We start from the raw sequence: 20,828 nt of genomic DNA, 5'->3' as shown, positions 1-20,828 counted from the left end.
GAGAGATATTTGAGTAATTCCCCTTTGCACCTGGGTTGCTCAGCGGGTTAAGTGATCTTGGAGACCCGGAATCGAGTCCCACGTCGGGCTCCCTACAGGGAGCCTGCTTCTCCCTCTGCCTGTGTCTCTGCCTCTCTTCTGAAAGTACCTTTGTTAAAAAAATATATACTCAGAAGATGGAAACCTGGCCTTTGGAGAAATGGAGTTTTAACAAGTCAAAACTTTACAAAGGAAAAACATGATATGGCTAACAGTCAAAATTTGGTTAAGACAAGTAATACTAACTGACAAATATTAAACCTTCATGAGAGACACAGGCAGAAGGAGAAGCAGACTCCATGCAGGGAGCCTGACGTGGAACTCGATCCCGGGACTCCAGGATCACGACCTGGGTCAAAGGCAGGTGCTAAACTGCTAAGCCACCCAGGGATCCCCTGTTTCAAGTTTTTATTTAAATTCTAGTTAGCTAACATATACTGTAATATTAGTTTCAGGAGTAGGATTTAGTGATTCATCACTTACGTGTAACATCAGTGCTCATCACAACAAGGGCCCTCCTTAATACCCATTCCCCATTTAGCCCATCCCCCCACCTGTCCTCCATCACCCCTCAGTTTGTTCTCTATAGTGAAGTCTGTTTTATGGTTTGCCTTCTTCTCTTTTTCTCTCCCCTCTGTTCATCTGTTTTGTTTCCTAAATTCCACTTACGAGTGAAATCATGTGGTATTTGTCTCAGAAGAGAGACTTTTATATATATTAATTTAACATGTGGCTAGAGAAAAATTGCAAATCAATGGGTGGGGGCAGAATTATTTAATAAGCAAGTAGGTTGGATGGTCTTAATTTGGAAAACATTAGTATAGGTATCTAACACATAGTAAACATCAAAATTAGTTATGATTAGGTTAAAGAGTTAAAATATTTAGAGATTAGTTAAAAGAAAAGGAAGAAAATAAACTGTTTATTAGATTTCTGGCTGATATATAATTTTCTAAGCTTAGGAGCAAAATATTTACAAAAGGTATGTAAATATATAAAATATGTGTATAAATATGGTGTGTTTGTGTATCCACCCAAAAAGAATGATATATTTGGTCAAACTAAAATTTTTAAAAATACACGCACATAAAAAAATTAAATTAAATTAAATTTAAAAATAAACCTCACCCAAACTATCATTGATATAAGAAGATAGGAGAGAAAAATGTCAGAACGGAAGTTAATACTTTCAAACAAAGACCTCATATAATCTGATACAAAAAATATGACCTGACCTGATCCATACAAATGAGCAAAGAATATGCAGAGGAAACTCAAAAGACACATTACAAACTAAAAAGTACATGCATTTATTTTATATTCAGTCTAAAAGCAAACAAGGAGATTCAAAATGTAAGAACAAAATATTTTTAAACTCCTAAAATAGCATTTTAAAAATACTTGAAATGGTAATAAGAAATGTCTATATAGAAACAGGTCTTCAAATGTTTCTGGTGGAATTACAAATGGTTTTATCTTTTTAGGAAGCAAATTGGCAATATGTACCAAATGTTAAAAATACTGATATCCTTTAACCTGGTAATTGACTCTATCTTTAGAAATATAAGTTTTAAATACCTAAAATAGGGGGGAAAAGGTATATTCAAGCTGAACATCAACTCATTCTTTAGAAAATAAAAATATATATGTATGTAAGTAAACAAAGTCAGCACTGGTATCTAGTAGTAGAAGGATATTTATGCAAATATTACATAGTTAATAAAATAATTGTTATGGAAACTAGTAACATGAGAAAGGTTTGGCATAATAAGTGACAAAACAAAGAATATCAAATTATCCGACTAGTACAATTAAAACTTCAAAAAGTTTCTAGATGGAGGAGATACCAGTATGTTAATAGTGAGTGTACTGGTGTGGCGAGATTTTCAATAAATCTTTTCTCTTTCTTTTCCCAATTTCTATTATGTTATATGACCTTTATAAACAAAACATTTAATAATCAAAATAATTATTAAAATTATGCATCAATCTAAGCAAATATACCTATGCAGGGTACAAAAAAATTTAAACACATTTAAGTATCATTATTGAAAACATATTCATATGAAAATATATTTAGTTCACTTGCAAGCATTATATGAAAATTTTCTTTTTCACAAACTCCTAGCATCTTCCTTTTTTATATTTATAAATTTTATTTTAATTTTTTGAAGTTAAAAGAAATGATTTTAATATACCTGTTTTCACTTGTTAATTCAACAGTGATTTCTATTATGCATGCTTCATATATATTTATTTTCCAACATGCTGTATTTATAAATTTTAAAGGATTATTTATGAAAGCAAAGCCTTGGAGTATAAGATAAACATTAGGTCATTAAGGAATATCTCCTCATGGATTTCTGCTATAGGAGTAGAAATGTTTCATGGGGGAAAAATAATTTTAAGGTCCAACAACAACAACAACAAAATCACAGTTAAGAAAATGCAAAGATACAAAGTTTTATGCCTAAAAGAAATGAAAAACTGAACCATCTATATTCAAAACAAGCCCTAAAATGTGACTTAAATTGATATAAATTGTATGGAACCTGAATCCCACCAGAAAGTAGATTCTCTGCTATACACCAGTCATGTCAACTAATTCCATGGTTCCTTGGCTCCTTTCTTTTCAGCTATTTAAAAGCAAATTCCTTCTCAAGCCTCAACATTTCAGCAATTGCTTCAAAAAGCAACCAGCACGTATGCTTTCTCTCAACTGTTTATCTATATTTTTTAAAACTGTGGGAAGTTGTTAGTGCAGTCAGAAAACTTCCCGTGGGCTGCTTTTTCTTTCTATATATCAGAGCCCATTTAATGTTAGACTGAAGGATTACAGTAACCACTGTATGTTTTTATGTATTACCTCCATTCATTCAGATTTTCCCCAACGTATAACGCTGCATTGCTCATTCAGCATATAGTCTTGGAGCCAGGCTAACTGGTAATTGTTTTCACAGCTTTCCAGAGAAATATAAAGTATACTTTTGGATAGAGTGTTAAATAGAGTGACTTAACAGCACTCCTAAATTCCTACTGGTCTTTATTTAGTTGAAACTGAGTAGTAGCAGCTTTGAATAAACTGGAAAGGCAAGAGCTAGGGGGAAGGCCTCATTTTTTTCATCATTCTTCAATAGATGAAAAATAAAAGTGTACTGAGCAATTGATGCAGTGATCTGGAACAACCCTAAAATCAAAAGGATAATTGTGGATGAATTTGCCTTCCACAGGGAAAACAAAGAAAGCTTTAGCTCAAAGTGCCTTAGACAACGCTTCTAAGAAAGCCAGGTCATCAAAACTATTTCAAAAATTTTTTCAGTTGCCAAGAATGCAACATGTTATTTCAGGCAATACTTCTACTTACTATACGGACAAACTTGAACATGAAACTAATATAGTGAATCTGTGCATAATATTTATGTTCATTAACAGGCTTCAGAATATACTTCACTACTTCAAGTTTGATTTTAATTAATTTTTAACTATTTTCTGAGAACTCAAATTTTATGTATCTGGTGCTAAGTCTTCCGGAAGGAACTGCAGAATTGTTCTTAGGCCCAATCTAGACTGATCTCTAAAGATTAATTTGGCAAAAAGTGGAAAACATTTATGGTAGAGTGTATATATATACATATATACACACACACACACACGTAATTTTCTAAAATGAGCTTTGAGGACCAAAAACTCCAAACTTTAACAGATTCCCTATCCTGTTAAGTATCAAATCCACAGTTTTCTGGCTGGCTTTACTTGCTGATTTCTCTATAGGTGAGATTTCCCTGGCGGTTTGCATGGTTGGCTTTCAACATCTAAATCTCAGCTTAAATACCTGTTAACTCTTGATTATTTACCTGCATGATAATCAGGAGAAAAATGAAAAATGAGATTCATAAAATCCCCAAGTCCTGACTTCCATTATTAGCTTCTATGATTTACAAAAAGCAGGTGATGAGCTTAATGTAATCCTAACATGATAAGCAATGCAAGAGGGAAAGAAAAGCAAAGGATTGTAAGGATTCAGCGCCTAATTGCGAAGTGATTATAATGCATGTGACAAACTAGAAATAATACTTTTAAATCAGTTCCATACTGACTTTTCCCTGTACACACTTCTCCATTTTTAAATGGAAAATAAAAACTGAAGTTTAAAGTCAGTAATTATATGGAGCCTCCTTAAATTTTGAAGTATAATGCAACTAAGAAGAATGTACATTATTTATATATAAAATCTTCCATTTAGTCATATAATTACTCTTCTAAAATGAATCAGCCTATATTCTTTTTCTCCACATCTGCATTAAGAAAGTTAGGCACGTTGGGGCTCCTGGCTGGCTCAATTGGTTAAGCAACCGACTCTTGATTTCGGCTCAGGTCATGATCTCAGGGTCATGAGACTGAGCCCCAGGACCGGCTCCAAGCCCAGCAGGAAGTCTGCTTGAGATTCTCTCTCCCTCTCCCTTTGCCCCTCCCCCTGTTCACACACACATGCCGTCTCTCAAACAAATAAATTAATTAAAAAGAAAGTTATGCATGTGATTCACTTCAGTATTGTAAATAATACTGCTCAGCGATATCCAGATGCACACGTTTCTTTTCTTTTGTAGAGGTTTGTTATCTCACCTTGCACTTTGGACACTTCTGAGCGTTCCTCTGTCCATGCTCAATTTCGCTGGCCCAGTGACGCAACAATTTGTCCCCTTTTTTGTACTCCTTGCAGTTAACACCTTCATGCCAAGGAGAGTGGCACTTAAAACACCAGACGAATTGGCAAGTGGGGCACTGGATCTGTATGAGAAAAAGAAATATCAAGCACTGGTAGACCTACTGAAAGTGTTTAAAGGAATAAGAATGGTGGTGCTTGAGGAAATTAGCTAAAAAGGTTACCATTTGTCTAGATTTAAAATACTGCTCCGTCTACCAGATTGAACTATAATAAGATGTGAAGATTATATTATTAAAAGAGGAAATAATTGCTTTGGTATGGATGATAAGGCTGTTTGTACACTCTACTGGAATTAAACACTGGGCCATTCTGGAAATAATTTTGGCCTTATGAAAATCTTATATCAAAGCACAAAGTAAAACCTGAAGGCTCACAATGCCCCTAATCTACATACTCAGGCTGCTGCCTGTGATTCACCTTTCCCTTGAAACAATTTCCCAGGCATTTCCAATGCTCTTCTTACCAATGGCTTCATTCACTTTTATAAAACCAAAGCCTCATAGATACTCCATCAAATGAAAACCACACTGGGAAATAAACTACTCTTCTGGCATTTGCTAGTAAGTACCATTTCAAGTCAAGGGTATGCTTCATTTGCTATTAGTCTAAGGGAAGTCAATTATAAAATTAATACAAAGAATCCTATTAGAAGTATATCCGTATGGTGATATGGCCTGTACTTAGGAAACCATCAAAAAGACGTCTTTGTACTTTCACCACGTGAGAGCGTGTGTTTATGTTCACTGAAAATATTTGTCTTCCACTTGACATGGAAGACATGTTATCTGGCTTCCTTTATTCCGAATGATAGTGAAGTATCCCATTCTCATCTAATGTTTCTGGTCTTCGTTCTCTAAGAGCATAGGGGCATAGTTTGACTTTCTCAGCCCTGTTTGACTAATGTGAATGAATATAATGTCTCACTATGACCAAGACTGATTACAATTCTTCTCTGTGATCCTATTATTTGATGCAGCGTTGCTGAGTTCACCGACTACACTTTGAAGATTAGTTAGAATCTCTTTTGGTAGACTGTTGACAACATCACTACTTGCTTTTTGGGAAACCACTTTTTTGGACAATAATGGTTCCAAATATAGATTAACCAAGGAGCAACTATAATCCCAGCTCTTATAGTTATAACTCAAAGCACTGCAGTTTTCACTAACATCAAGAATACCCAATGTTCTTCCTATGTAAATATGAACTAACAAAAGTACTTTTGCTTTTAATTTCTATCAAAACAAAACAGAATTTTGTCATAACATTTTAAACATTCTATTTATTTATTGAAATTCTGTTATGTGTAATGTTTATACTGCTGCATGACATCAGTATTTATTTTTACCCACAAAATAATGCTAAAAAGTAGGTGCAGTCACAAGTTTACAGATAAGAAAACTGACTCACACAGATTAAATAACATGCCCAAATTAACATAGCAAGCTTGTGTTAAGAAGAAACTTAAACATAAGTTTGTCTGGCTCCGAAGCCAGCATTCTCTTCACTGTGCCAAACACTCCTTCACACTAAACAGTATTCTTTCTTTGGCAGTTGAAAATCAAAATGTAGAAGTCAAAGGTCATATGGTTAAGCTATTCAGTAAGTCAGAATTCTATACGACTACCAACATATGGTGAATTTTGAAAATCCTTTTCAAAATTTTACTTACATACATCAGAAGACCCCCCTTGGTTAAAAAAAGAGGCATGTTACTACGTGGTCATTTAAAATAAACATTTTTGCCTTCTCTCATCATTAAAGTTAAAAATAAGTCATCCTAAAGTAAGAACAATGAGAAGAAGTGGGTAAACTCCAGATAAAACGATATAAATTGATCATTCCCCCATGTCCTTGAACAATGAGGAATAAATGCAAATTTCCCACAGGGCCTCTGTGAATACAATTTTCAGATGTCATGAATGAAATGGGGAAGAAGTCAGAGAGACTTGCTTTTCCTCACGTACCTGCCATTATCTCAGAAGGGCCTGAGTATTTAACTAAGTTGTCTTCTGTTCAACATTATTAGTAATTCTAAGTCACTGACCTCTAGCCCTGTCGGAAAAAAACAAAAACAAAACAACAAAAAAAACACCTCTTTGGTTTTTAATCAGTCAGACTGCATTTATGAAAAGAACAGAAGAGTGAATGAAACAGCACTTTGACACTGGGATTACCTCTGTGGATGTCAGACATCACAATGGCTCGAGGATCTCTGTGACCAAATGCTGAACTATCACCCCTGTGGTTCCCAAAGAAGACAGAAATGTGTGATTCTCCTAAGGCACCAGAATGATAAGGGGTCTTGATACTGGGGTGTCTATACCAGGGACTCTGGCTCTCAGCTTTGTGCAATAAACAGCTAAGTCCCACAGCAGATCCTACTGCCAATCCTCACCAACAACACGGACTCCGCGGCAAACTGTGAACAAAGTTTTGCAGCAAGCTCTCAAGTGAAGATGAATAATTTAAATACAGACCCAACTGCTTACTGTCTCTCACTGAAAACATTAAAATAACTATTGCTTGGCTCTGGATTAAGACCATAAAAGGACTAAGAGGCAAGCCCAACCATCTTGTTCTGCATTGTCTAAATTCGAACTTTCTGATCTGAAGATGCCTTATTCCATGGTGGCCTTAACCATACTCAAAAGTGGCCTTATATAAAACACATATCGGCATCAATGCTGCATCTTCCTCCACTCCTTTTTTCACACGTACTCCTCCCCATGAGATGCCATCTCACAACCACAGACCTCCCACACAGATTGCCTGCCTTCTGAGTAATTCTATTCACACAGAGGTCGCTATGTTCTATCCTTGCTACTCAAGGTGTGGTTGGAGGAACAGCAACATCGGCATGACCCAGGAGTTAGCTGGAAACAAAAAATTCGTGTCACAGCCCACACCTACTGAATCAGTCTGCGTTTTCCCAAGGTCTCCTGGTGATTCACATGCATGCTAAAGTCAGAGGAGCTCTGCTCTGTACCATCTGATTCCATCAGGGATGAGTCCCTAAGCAAAAGCATGTGTCTTCTGGCGGGTAGGCAGCCACCCATGAGGTGGCTGGCCTGAGCTTTATGCAGGAGGGTGCTCATTGCTGAACAGAGATGAGGCAAGGCGGATTTTTTTCTCCTGAGTGAAATGGGGAAACACATCCACTTTACCTTTGTTGTGGAGATAAAGCTAAGAAAAGCTGAGTGTCTACAGCACTGATCACAGGAGAAGGGGACAACAGAGAGTCACATTTAATGACACAACAGAGGGGCTCTCGTGCTACTAGAGAGTGTCCAAGTCTCTGTGAGGCCTGCCTCAGTGGCTGCTGAGGCTGCTTTCCTGCCCTTCCTCTGGAGCCTTGCAGTAAAACCTCATGAACTCAGGTAGCTTAAAAGAAAGCACATCTCTGCCTCTTGTAATTGGAGAAAGTCTAATTACCAAAATCTGTCTATTGAAATCTTATCCAGATCAAATGCTATTTGCTTTGAGATGTCTTCCTTATTCCTCCCAAACAGATTCAGCATCTTCTCGGACTCATATTAGACGTGTAGATGTCTCTAACAGACTACAAATTCACTGAGGACAAAGGCTGTCTCGGGCAACCTGTATTTCCTGAGATAAGTAACATAGAACTTTGCAATTTGTAAAATTACTTATTTTGCACACAGCACGTACTACATATTGGCTAACATGAAGTGAATTCACAGAAAAACCAACATATCCAATTTATGACGAACAGCTGAGATGGTATCCTTACTTCTTAGATTACCAGATGATGTTTACTAAATATTTTATACATGTGACATTTTACTGGGCATTAGGATCATGATCAAACTCTTCTGCAAGACATAGGGCTACAAGTGTTTCAAAAATAAAGTTATCAGAGTTAAGAATCTTGATTAACTTGTCCCCAAATCCATGAAAGATAAAAAAAAAAAGCCAAAAAAAATCTTTATATTTTAAACTTCTGAATTCCTTTAGTTTTTCCAGAAATCTGGGCTACTATGACACTCAGATGACAAGTTAAACCCACCAACTTTCCCTAAGCAAATGGTATTTTCTCTTGAGAATTCATACCAAATTAAAAAAAAAAAATCACCCACAAAGTAAAAACAGAGTTCAAAACCAAAGAGCACCCCAGAAATGTCTATTTGGGGGGGCCTAAATTCTATACACTCCTATATACATAATAATTTCAAACAAATCACAGAATACTTACTTAATATTAAAATATTAGACAGTATCTATTTATAAATGGAACATTGCAAATATGAACTAAGAAAAGAATTTGCTTTATTAGAATTACAGATGCTCAATAATGAAACATATTCATCAATTCTTTTGCCTGTTTGGCAAATATTTATTGAGCACCTTTGAGTAGCACATACTGAATGTACTGATTTTAGCCACATAAAGAATAAAATACTTATCCTCAAGGAATTTACTGAAGACCAACAGATACAAACTCACAGAACTATCAAACCATGTGATAACCACTAAAATAGAAGCTCAGACAAGTGAGTTCCTGGGAAAGGTGCTACAGGAAGACTGGAAGGCTAATGTTTAGACAGAATGTGGCCTTGAAGTTCGAGGGGGACTGTCACTGGGGCCAGTGATGGGGTCGTACTTCTGGCCCAGCCTCGGCTGCCACGGAGAGCCTGAAAGCATCCTAGTGCAGCAGGGATGGAACAAGTGTTCTAGTGGGGCCCAAACAGAGATGTCACTTCAGCTGGTTCAGTCCTGAGCCTTGATGAGGTGTCCAATATACAGGGTTTAATTAGTCTTATGTTGATGTTCCAATACTCTTTAAAAAAATTTTTTTAAATAATAAATTTATTTTTTAATGGTGTTCAATTTGCCAACATACAGAATAACACCCAGTGCTCATCCCGTCAAGTGCCCCCCTCAGTGCCTGTCACCCATTCACCTCCACCTCCTGCCCTCCTCCCCTTCCACCACCCCTAGTTCGTTTCCCAGAGTTAGGAGTCTTTATGTTCTGTCTCCCTTTCTGACATTTCCTACCCATTTCTTCTCCCTTCCCTTCTATTCCCTTTCACTATTATTTATATTCCCCAAATGAATGAGAACATATAATGTTTGTCCTTCTCCAATTGACTTATTTCACTCAGCATAATACCCTCCAGTTCCATCCATGTTGAAGGATGTTCCTATACTCTTGATGTGGCTTTCAAAATACAGTGGTCCAGAAACTTCTTTCATTTAACACAGAAACTATGGCTGTCAGACTACACTGTGTCCTAAAGAAACTGATCGATATATAAATAACAGGGAAATCTTGTGGTTATAAAAAGCTTTGTGATAACTTAAGATGACTTTCTTGAAGACAAGATGATTGTGAAGAAGTACAGGGCATCATCAAGAGGAGAGAAGTAGTCTTTGATGCATGGCCTCAAAGCAGCACTATCTGCTCCCTTAATAAGATCAAATCCTAAAGCAAGAGTGGCCGTGGAGGGAGGTTCTCCACATGGAAAAACATGGGCTTGACTTCTTGTCTCGAATCTTAATCCCTAAGATTAGTCTCTGAGTCCCCTCCTACTTGGGGATATCTCCCCAAACACCATGCCAGTAACACGCAGGCCTCATAAGGCACCGTTCCCTGAACACAGTCCAAATGTGGCCTAGTGACCCTTGCCTTAATTTCTCACAGCATAGCTGAAACCAAGCCGGAAAATGAAAGGGAAACTTTCCTAAAGGTCAGGGATCAAATGAGGACAACAAACAAACAAACCCCCCCGCCCCAAACAGTTAACACATGACAAGATAACCTACATGGAGTTAGACAGTGGTTATTCATAAAAATGGCCTTACCAACATCCCTCATATTGGTTTCTAGGCTCCGTTGACATATGTAGCACACTATTTATTGCACAATACATCCACTTTAGTACTGGCTTTCATTTTAAAGTGGGAGGCATGTTATTCTAGGGGTTTTGTCCTTTGAAAAGAGTCCTCTCTCCCTAATTTGAGGATCATTGTTTCATACCAATCTATTTTGTCTCTGCCGCCTGGAAACACCGTTAAGCATTTACAGACTCTTCCTTTAAACCTAGAAAACAGGGTTCAGAGAGTTATCTGTCTGAATTTATGTCTTGTCTGAGGACCTACCGCTTCATAGATGAATATAAATGGTACTGGAAGAGTCTGCCCTCATCTGTGTAGTCCCAACTCACTAGCCAGAGCAGTATGGCATCATCCCATTCTCAACAAGATGTCGGTTCTGAACACGACACAGTAAGGCTAACATCGTGTGGAGACAACCCACCAAAAGTAGCAGGAGGGCCATCTAATTATATAGCGTACCTGAGGAAATTGGAGTATTGTCTGTGACCAAGAGGTGAAAGCAAGAGATAGATCTCAGCCTGAAGGTAACAATGAATTCTTTGGAATGATTTTAGAAGTAGAAAGTTCCTTAAAAATGGAAGTGTTTAACCAGCATCTGAATGGCCACCTGTAGGTATTTTGTAGAGAGGACTTATGCTCATGTAGACTGTTGCATTAGGTTCCCATACAGATCCAAGAGGGTAAATACGGCAAGGGAGGAATGCACAGTATTTAAGTGAGAAATGCAGGCCCTTCACGTCTTCCAGACCATTTTATAATGAGCACCAGATCTGGCTTACTTTTACTCACTCTTTAGCATGTCATCAGAGAGAAATGATTCTTCAACTTGTCTCTTGGGTTGAAGACCCAATAGATGATGTGATGAAGCAAAAAACCTCAAAAGCTTTCAATCTCATTGTGGGTCAATTTGTGGTAGCTATGAGCCTTGATTATTACAATTATTGTATTTTTTTTAAATGTCAGATGTAGGTTAAGACACTAAATGAATTCTAATATTTGGCCTTTGTTGTTAGAAGTTCAAGTAAAGATTCCATAAAATATTATGGCTAATTTATGCATCAATGAAGGAAACAAAGAACAACTTTAGCAAAGCACCTCATTAGTAACTAGAGGGGAAAAAATGCATCCTAATAAAATGTAGTAGCTCTGCATCATAGCTGAGTATTACACATTTTTTCAAAGTTAGCATATATAACACACCCTTTGTTTAAGCTGGCTTCTTTATTTTTTTTTTAATTTTTATTTATTTATGATAGTCACACACACACAGAGAGAGAGAGAGAGAGAGAGAGAGAGAGGCAGAGACACAGGCAGAGGGAGAAGCAGGCTCCATGCACCGGGAGCCCGACATGGGATTCGATCCTGGGTCTTCAGGATCGCGCCCTGGGACAAAGGCAGGCACCAAACTGCTGCGCCACCCAGGGATCCCTAAGCTGGCTTCTTTAAACCAGACTAGACACCTTTGTCATTATCTCCCTCACAAATCTATGCTAGCAATGATCATTTAGGAAGCTACACTTGTTTTCTACAACCCTGAACATCAATGATGCATTAATGCCAGGAGAAACTGGCTCATGCACCACCTGATTCTCAGTTTGTAACACTGTCAACTTAAAGTGATGGTGAGGGGGCGGGGAGGGGATGAGAGCGAAGTAGCATGCTAGCCACACTGTCACAGGGAAACTTCAAACATTTTTATACATGGGAAACAATTCTCAAATTATCTTTACCAAATGAAACTTTAAATTTATTTATTTATTTATTTATTTATTTATTTATTTATTTATTTATTTAAATGACAATTGTTCATTGGAGGCACAACTGAAGATGTGAAGCTGGGATTTGAACAAAGGATTGGCAAGGCCCCAGAAGCCTAAATAGTGGGAAGCTGCTGTGACTCTTAGGGCCATAGAGACAAAGGAGGAAAAAGGTTTCTGCAGCCCAGTGAGAATTAGCAATATGGGGGAGGGACCATCTAGGGGGGGAGGTACAGTCCTAGAGGGACACAGCTACTGCCAGACCTTTGTACTGAATCAGGAAGGGAGTGAGGAAGTAATGCATCTACTGTTCTCTCCTTCCACCCTCTTGTCTCCTGCCAATGCCAACACTTGGCTGAATCCAAATAGGAATTGAGATGTAAGGGAGTCTGGAAAAGCAGTTCAAAAAGGCAGTTTTCTGGAGTACAGGACAGGTCAGAGAGGGCTGAGTAATAGACACAGGAAGAGGGTAAATGGAGTATTACCAGAATTCCAGCCTTCCACTTAAGCACATTTTAAAGTACATTAATTAGGAACAATAAACCCATTGACTTGATTATAAAGACCTTAGAAAGGTTCTTTTACTACACAAGGAAATAATGTATTTGCACAGTTTTATAAAATGCAATTTCTACCCAGAGGGTTTAATAATTACAAGAGAGGGGGAAAAGACTGTTAACTATATAAGGTAAGAACACAGAGGGAGTTTCCCCCATGACATTTTACTGGCTTTTTCTTCCACCTTACAATGAATCAAAGTACCATTCTGTGAATTTTCAAGGTTCTGTTTATTATTTGTGGGAAAAAGAGTGGAGTTATTGCCTCAAGGAAACCATAAAGAAAATGACCTTTCACACATTCCCTGCATTGATTTATGCATGCCCTTCAACTTAGTCCAAATCAGTATGAAAAGAGGGACCATTTCTTGGTCTACATTTGGAAATGGGAGAGAAACCTAGAACTACCCCTACCTCAGTAAAACTCCCAGGCATAAAATGACTACATTTAATCATTTGTAATTTTCTCCTCTTTTTCATAAAAAAATGATAACTTTCTTTACCTCTGAACATGTTTTATCCATTTATGTGAATGTAGCACCTGCCCCTGCTTCAACCTCGTCAAATATTAATGCTTGCCAATCAGATCCCTCCTCAGAAGGTCCATGTCTCTTGGATATCTCCCTGAAGCCCCAAAGGATCTTCAAACTTAACATCATCAATACATTTCAAACCGAATTTGCTTTTCACTCCCCAAACCTGCTCTTTTCCAAGATATGGTCAATATCATCCCTCCTTAAAATATATATATATATATATATATATATATATATATATATATATATATATATAAAATATAAATATATATATATATATTTACTCCTTTACTACCACCTCCTCCTTTACTACCACCATCCATCAGGCATCCAATCTTTTATTCCACCTATCTTATTCTTGAATCTTCTATCTCCTTCCTAGCAGCCCAGGGTTGCTCATTCTGTGGCCCCTGCCTAATAATGATAGCAAACATAAGAATTTCCAGCAAGTGTTAAGCACTCAGGATATATCAAACATGGTGCTAAGCACTTTACATGTGTGACCCAGTTTAATTCTTACTCTGCCCTCCTGACAGGTACTGTTACTAACCCCAGTAAGAGATGTGAAAACTGTACTCACAGGTGCAGAGCTCATATGGGGCAGACTGAGTTTAAATACAGTTGGAAGCCAGTGCTCTGACCCACCTTTTCCAGCTTGGCAAATTCAACATTTCAAAGCTCAGTTTACTCTAACTGAAGCCTTTTCAATCCCTCCTGTCCTTTCTTCTCCAAGTGTTCTCAGCATTTTCTACCCATGTTTACTACAGTACACGTTATTATGTATGCATTGGCCCATTTCTTAGTTCCTCCAACAAATCTATTTTGAGAGCACAGTTTTTCAGATGCAGGGCTTGACACAACTTATCAGCAGTCAGCAAGCCTGGACCTGGCCTCTTAGAGACCAGTGGGAGAAACTCTAAGCAAATAATCACACACATAACACTATAAAAGCCCAGATGATAGTTGCTATGGATAAAAACTTCTGGTGCTGGGGATATGTCTGTCACCAGGCATCACATGAGCACCATTAAAGCCATAACTTCAGCATTTTTATTTTCCCCTCGCTAATGTGTTCACTGTATTGATAATGCAGTTACATTAATAAATTCTAAGAATGGCTTAGCTTAGAAATTAGATATTTTTATTGGATTTGAAATTAACTTTGAAGAAATGGAATGGTATAATATTTTGGCCTCATGACAAGAGTTGCAGGAACAAGAAGACAAATGTTATGAAGGAGAAAGACTGGATTTGCACAAAGGCAAGGTCATCTCAATGTCAATCTCTCCATTCACGAACATACTTCTCTTTGATACAACAGTAGTTTAATGGAGTTCAGAACATAATGCAAAGCTCCATGTACTCAAACTTCGGTCAGAGGGGATATGCTGAGAGAGGGCTTGGAAGGATGTACTCTTCTTACTGCTTGGTGATATATTCTGCTTACCCCTTTCTCATTTGCAAAATACAAAGAAATTTAACAAGTAGTATTTATAAGTCTATTCAAATGAAATCCCCACATGTGACATTTTAGATTTCAAATATCACACGAGATGTACCCAAAGGTATTTCCTGCTATAAAATAGCCATGATATTTCCAAGCAATTTTAACCTTTTTATTTAAGCGCTTCTAAATTGACAGAAATCATAATAAATGTTCAAGGTGTGACATCCTGGATCACAGTATTATAATTCAATAACACGAAAAAATAATATTGAAATATATATTACAAAGAGTTTCATCAAAAGATACAAAACCCACTTTAGGGGGCATCTGGGGGGCTTAGTGGTTGAGTGTCTGTCTTTGGCTCAGGTTGTGGACTGGAGTCCTGGGATCAAGTCCTGCTCCAGGCTCCCTGCTTCTCCCTCTGCCTATGTCTCTGCCTCTCTTTCTGTGTCTCTCATAAATAAATAAATAAATAATCTTTAAAAAACACTTTAGCTTTACATATTTAAAATATAATGTTTATTATATATTTTTATAATATATATTATAAAAAGAGATTTTCAATTGCTCAGACATGTTAGACATTAGTAATAATCTTTTTGTTTATTTCTGTTGTGTTATGATCCAATTCACTACATTCAAGTACATTCAAGTACTTGAATTCAATACTCTGAAAGTTATAATGAACTACATGGATTTGGAAGTGGGTTCTGTTATTGGGGAAACAGAATTTTTAAAAATAGACAAACCTAAAAATATAGTCACTGATTTGCCGCAAAGAACAAAGATCGTAGTCTCAGCATAGGGTGCTATACTATAATCATGAATGTCACAGTTGGTTTGTTGAAGAAGCATCCATGTCTGACCTCTCCTTACTCATAATATCCAGACAGGCATGGGCACATAAGCCAAGAATTTATGTTAACATATAGAGTTTAATGATGAAAAATGCTATGTAAATGTTAGATTAAATAGTAAAAATCATTGCTTCAGGAACTATGTGAATTATCCCTAGAACTTTGTACAGTGTAGAATGAGGGGATTATTTACCTTTTCTGTTAGGGATCTTCTCTCCAACCAGAGTAAAGTGAGTAATAACAGTAATCATCCCCAAATTCTGCGGTAGCTTTATTTTTCTTGAAAGTTGTTTAATAGTTTTACTTTATATTGGGATTTTCATCCCTCACAGAAGCAAATTTCCTCTCTCCTTTGCTCATCAGAAGTAAAAAACTGAGCTTACTAGGTCTGAGGTCTTGATCCATTGGCCCCCTACATCTCTTCTTACCTACAACCCAATTGATGGACATTGGAGGAAGCCTGTTATTGGGAAATATTATCAGTGTGCCCTCAGTTCACTCAAAATTATACAAATATAGGATCTTATATTTTTAAATTTTTACATATTTCCCTCTCAATACAAGTGCATTCTGATAAATAATGCTCACCACCAAATGATTTGGTGACTTGGGATAAAATGAGATCTATAAAATTTTACCATAGCTATACTTGCAACTTAAGCCTTTCATCCATTTCATAAGAACAATATATATATATATATATATATATATATATATATTTTTTTTTTTTTTAATTTTTATTTATTTATGATAATCACAGAGAGAGAGAGAGAGAGGCAGAGACACAGGCAGAGGGAGAAGCAGGCTCCATGTACCGGGAGCCCGACATGGGATTCGATCCCGGGTCTCCAGGATCGCGCCCTGGGCCAAAGGCAGGCGCCAAACCGCTGCGCCACCCAGGGATCCCAGAACAATATATTTTTAAATGATTTCCATTTTGACTCAATTATGCATATATGTTTTTAATTATTCTAAATTCCAAAATACTGCAGTCTGAGTGTGTGTGTGTGTGTGTGTGTGTGTGTGTGTGTATATATATATATATATATATTTAAATATTTTATTTATCTATTCTTGAGAGAGAGAGAGAGACACAGAGAGAGGCAGAGACACAGGCAGAGGGAGAAGCAGGCTCCATGCAGGGAGCCCAACGTGGGACTCGATCCCGGGACTCCAGGATCACACCCCGGGCCGAAGGCAGGTACTAAACTGCTGAGCCACCCGGGCTGCCCCTATATACATATCTTTATAAATATGTATTAATGGTATCAATATATGTACTTTATAAACAAATAAATTATATAAAAATGTATATTACATATGATTCCAAATATAAGTGAGAAAAAAATATGCTAAGTTATGGCATAAGAAGTCCTCCTAAAACTGGTAATTTCTGATCACATCAGTAACATAAAATTGAAATAAAAATAACTACCTAAGAATATACAGAGTCAAATAAAAGTATATTATTTCTATTAAGTCAGTATTCAAAATCACTGTACATGTATTATTTTAGTTATACAGTTTTGCAACCTCAAAAATGTACTTTTTAGGGGCACCTGGGAGGCTCAGTGGTTGAGTGTCTGCCTTTGGCTCGGGTCGTGATCCCTGGGTCCTGGGATCGAGTCCCGCATCGGGCTCCCCGCAGGGAGCCTGCTTCTCCTTCTGCCTCTGTCTGTGTGTCTCTCATGAATAAATAAAATCTTTTTAAAAATGTACTTTTTAGACAAGAAAACAAAAGGAGTTTCCTGCTAGCTATCAGTCTAGCCTGCACAAAGATAGTAAATAAAAGAACTAACTATGAGAGCTAAGCAGTTTCAAAGCCCAGTTACTCCTGAAGAGGCTAGACTAGCCCACTGTAGCTCATCATCGTAACCAGTGGGGGAAGGACTTGCTAAACCACACTCCCTCAAAGTTACAGAATGAATACCATAGTGACCACTGCTTCCAAGGCCGGAACATGGGCAAAGACTTACCTCAAATGGAGAGGACATCAAACAGCCCTTGAAACCACTTCAATCCTGCCATTCTGCTGTAATGACAAGGATGGAAAAACTACTGCCATGGGCCTCATCATCTTCTCGTTTCATTTACTGCAAGGGTTCCCAGTTGTGCTGCACACTAGCATCACTCGGTGAGCTAAAAAATGTGCCAGGCAGTCACTGAGGGGTGGGCCCGGGGCCCTGGTTGTCTAAGAGACCCCCCAGGGGGTGGTAATGGACAGTCGGTGCTGTGAACCAGGGATTAGCTCTCACACTTTCTGCTCTCAGTGCCCGGCCTCCATTCTTGTCCTCTTGTGACATGCCCTACTACTGCTGCAAGAATGATCTTTCTGTAATGCCTACAGAATTAAACTCCAACTTCTGAGCACAGTGTGAGACTCAACACCATCTGCTTTTAAATACCTGGCCAGCTGCTCTCCCTGGCTCTCTCCCCACTCACCCTACCGAGCATTGGTTTCCAGGGTGTCTGCCTCAGCCTCGGGGCCAGACTTACTCATTCCTTGCTCCGACATGTTCTCCAATGTTTGTCTGTTTACCTGCCTGGAGAACTGCATCTTCTCCAAGAACTTTTTCCTCATATCCTAGCCTCCACTCCTCCATCAGTGTTCTCAAACTATGAGTGTATTGGGGTTCTTGTTTTTGTTTGTTTTGTTCCCTTGGCTAGTCATAGACCGTTCGATTTTAGACCTGTGTTTTAGAACACAGGTCTCTCTTACCTTCATGAGACAATTTTGGAGCAAGGACTATGCCACATTTACCTCTGCAGCCCCTAAACTTAGCATACTGTCTAGCCTATACTGGCAGTTTGTACCTGCTGAATGCATGAATGCATTTTATACCATTCTCACTTATTACAGACAGAGCCAGAGGAGATCCACCTTGGGTTCACCAAAAAAGTTAAACTCACACACACAAAAAAGGTTAGTATTTACTTAATATTTAGTGACAATTATTTTAAAAGATTAGTCATTTAATTAGGCTACTAAGTGAATTTTAAGCATGGTTAAAGTCAAAGAAAAACTTTCATTAAATCCTCAAGAGTGCACGTTTATCATCAGCCTCCCCAAACTACATATTTTCAGAATCACAGTCAATAAATACTCACCTTAGACTTCGGTAAGGGAAGGAAGCCCACTTAATGCCCACCACAAGTTGGCCTAATTTGGCATCATGTGACATCTAACCCACAACTCTGGTGAACATGCTTACTTTGTATTTGCTTTCTGATCTGGAAGGGGTGGGGATATGTCCTTTTTTCTTGAAGGTTGTAAAGTGCTTGCACTGAGGACATGGCTTGGTGCTGGAATCGATACGGCCAAGTTCCAAGAAGTACTTATATTTGATGGAATCTTCATGTGTTAAATTAAAGACAATCGTTCTTTCTTCCAGGAATTCAAAACATTCTGTGATAGGGCATTTGATTTCTACTTGGCCAAGTTGTACCTGCGTAAAAGAGCACATGGGAGACAAAAAAAAAAAAAAAAAAAAAAAGGCACGGTTAACTTTCTTTTCTCTTTTTTCCCAAATATTATTGCTTATTTCATGATTACAGTAAAGGATTTTCCATCACTTTTCATGATTTCTAACATAATAAATGGTAATCATGTTGGTACCTACATTAGGCAGTACCAAAAGAATCACTATTTAAGGTTTTCAGAATGATTTACAGCATATTTAAGCATTCTCTATCATCATATTTGTAACCGTGCATGGATCTAAGCCACTGGCTCACCAAAGAAGCAAATTATCATCTCATCCTTCGGAAAATCTCAAGGTATAACAGCATTCAGACAACGTGCCAGCTAAAGGAACAGCTAGGATGAAAAGGTGATTCAGATTTTTCAACCTTACGACAGAGTACCTCAGCACTAAATTTAGGGAAGCTGAAACCACTTTAAAGAAAAAAAAGGGGGATCCCTGGGTGGCGCAGCGGTTTGGCGCAGGCCTTTGGCCCAGGGCGCGATCCTGGAGACCGGGGATCGAATCCCACGTCGGGCTCCCGGTGCATGGAGCCTGCTTCTCCCTCTGCCTCTCTCTCTCTCTCTCTCTCTGTGACTATCATAAATAAAAAAAAAAAAAAAAAAAAAAAAGAAAAAAAAGGATTTGAAAGTATACGGCTACACATCACCTTGTAGTTTAAAAATATTCTAGGGATCCCTGGGTGGCGCAGCGGTTTGGCGCCTGCCTTTGGCCCAGGGCACGATCCTGGAGACCCGGGATCGAATCCCACATCGGGCTCCCGGTGCATGGAGCCTGCTTCTCCCTCTGCCTATGTCTCTGCCTCTCTCTCTCTCTGTGTGACTATCATAAATAAATAAAAATTAAAAAAAAAATAAAAAAATAAAAATATTCTAATAATAACTTCATTTTCCCCGACTCTTCCATGTAACGAACATATAATAGTTTCTATGTCATCAGAATCACAGGAACAAGTAAGAAAATGACATCAATCACATTTTTTTAAAATTTGTATGAGATTTGGCAACAACTGAGGTCGTTTATAAAATGAATTTCTTCCCAGGAGCACGGCATTAGTTTAGGGGAGGGGAAGAGGATGTACTATACTAGTATATGCTAGCTACACTTAGCATTTGGTATGGGATTCTAAGTAAGGTTAGCATTAAGGATGATAGCATAAGATTAAAGCGTGGTTAAAGTCAAAGAAAAACTTTAATTAAATCCTCAAAAAGTCCACAAAAGCATGGACACAACTAAATTTTGGAAGATGAAGAAAATAAACCAATTTGAACCGAGTTCCACGAATGTTTTCTGTAAGTAGTGAACCAGAGGTGTTTATTATATTTATATATTATGGCATCGTGAGCTCCTTTTGCATGGCCTACATGGCAAAGGGAGGCAGTGAACATTCCCAGTGGCAAAGCATCTCGTTCTTTTTCACCAAGGTGAACCTGACATTCCGAGAAGGCAAAATACGTTGACCGTAATGAGAAAAAGCCCTCTGTGAAAACTGAGGGAGGAACGGGGGAAAAAAACATCCTCACAAGGAGCAATTTGAAAACACACAACTAACATCACAGTAACTTTTC

At 37.9% G+C, this 20,828-nt stretch overlaps 1 protein-coding gene across 1 annotated transcript in view; it reads right to left on the bottom strand.

Annotated features, from left to right (window-relative positions):
• The window catches only part of RNF217 (ring finger protein 217), a 131,382-nt gene that overhangs the window by 30,989 nt on the left and 79,565 nt on the right, over positions 1-20,828 (bottom strand). Inside the window, exons 2-3 of the mRNA XM_077906608.1 lie at positions 18,991-19,224; positions 4,663-4,827 (exon numbers count right to left, since the gene is read on the bottom strand). Of these exons, the coding sequence (XP_077762734.1) occupies positions 4,663-4,827; positions 18,991-19,224 (399 nt within the window). The remainder of the gene's footprint in view (positions 1-4,662; positions 4,828-18,990; positions 19,225-20,828) is intronic.

Source organism: Canis aureus, chromosome 1, assembly GCF_053574225.1.
Source record: "Canis aureus isolate CA01 chromosome 1, VMU_Caureus_v.1.0, whole genome shotgun sequence".
NCBI classification, from domain to species: domain Eukaryota; kingdom Metazoa; phylum Chordata; class Mammalia; order Carnivora; family Canidae; genus Canis; species Canis aureus.
Note: the sequence above shows the minus strand (reverse complement) of the source record. Positions and strands in the feature narration are given on the sequence as shown.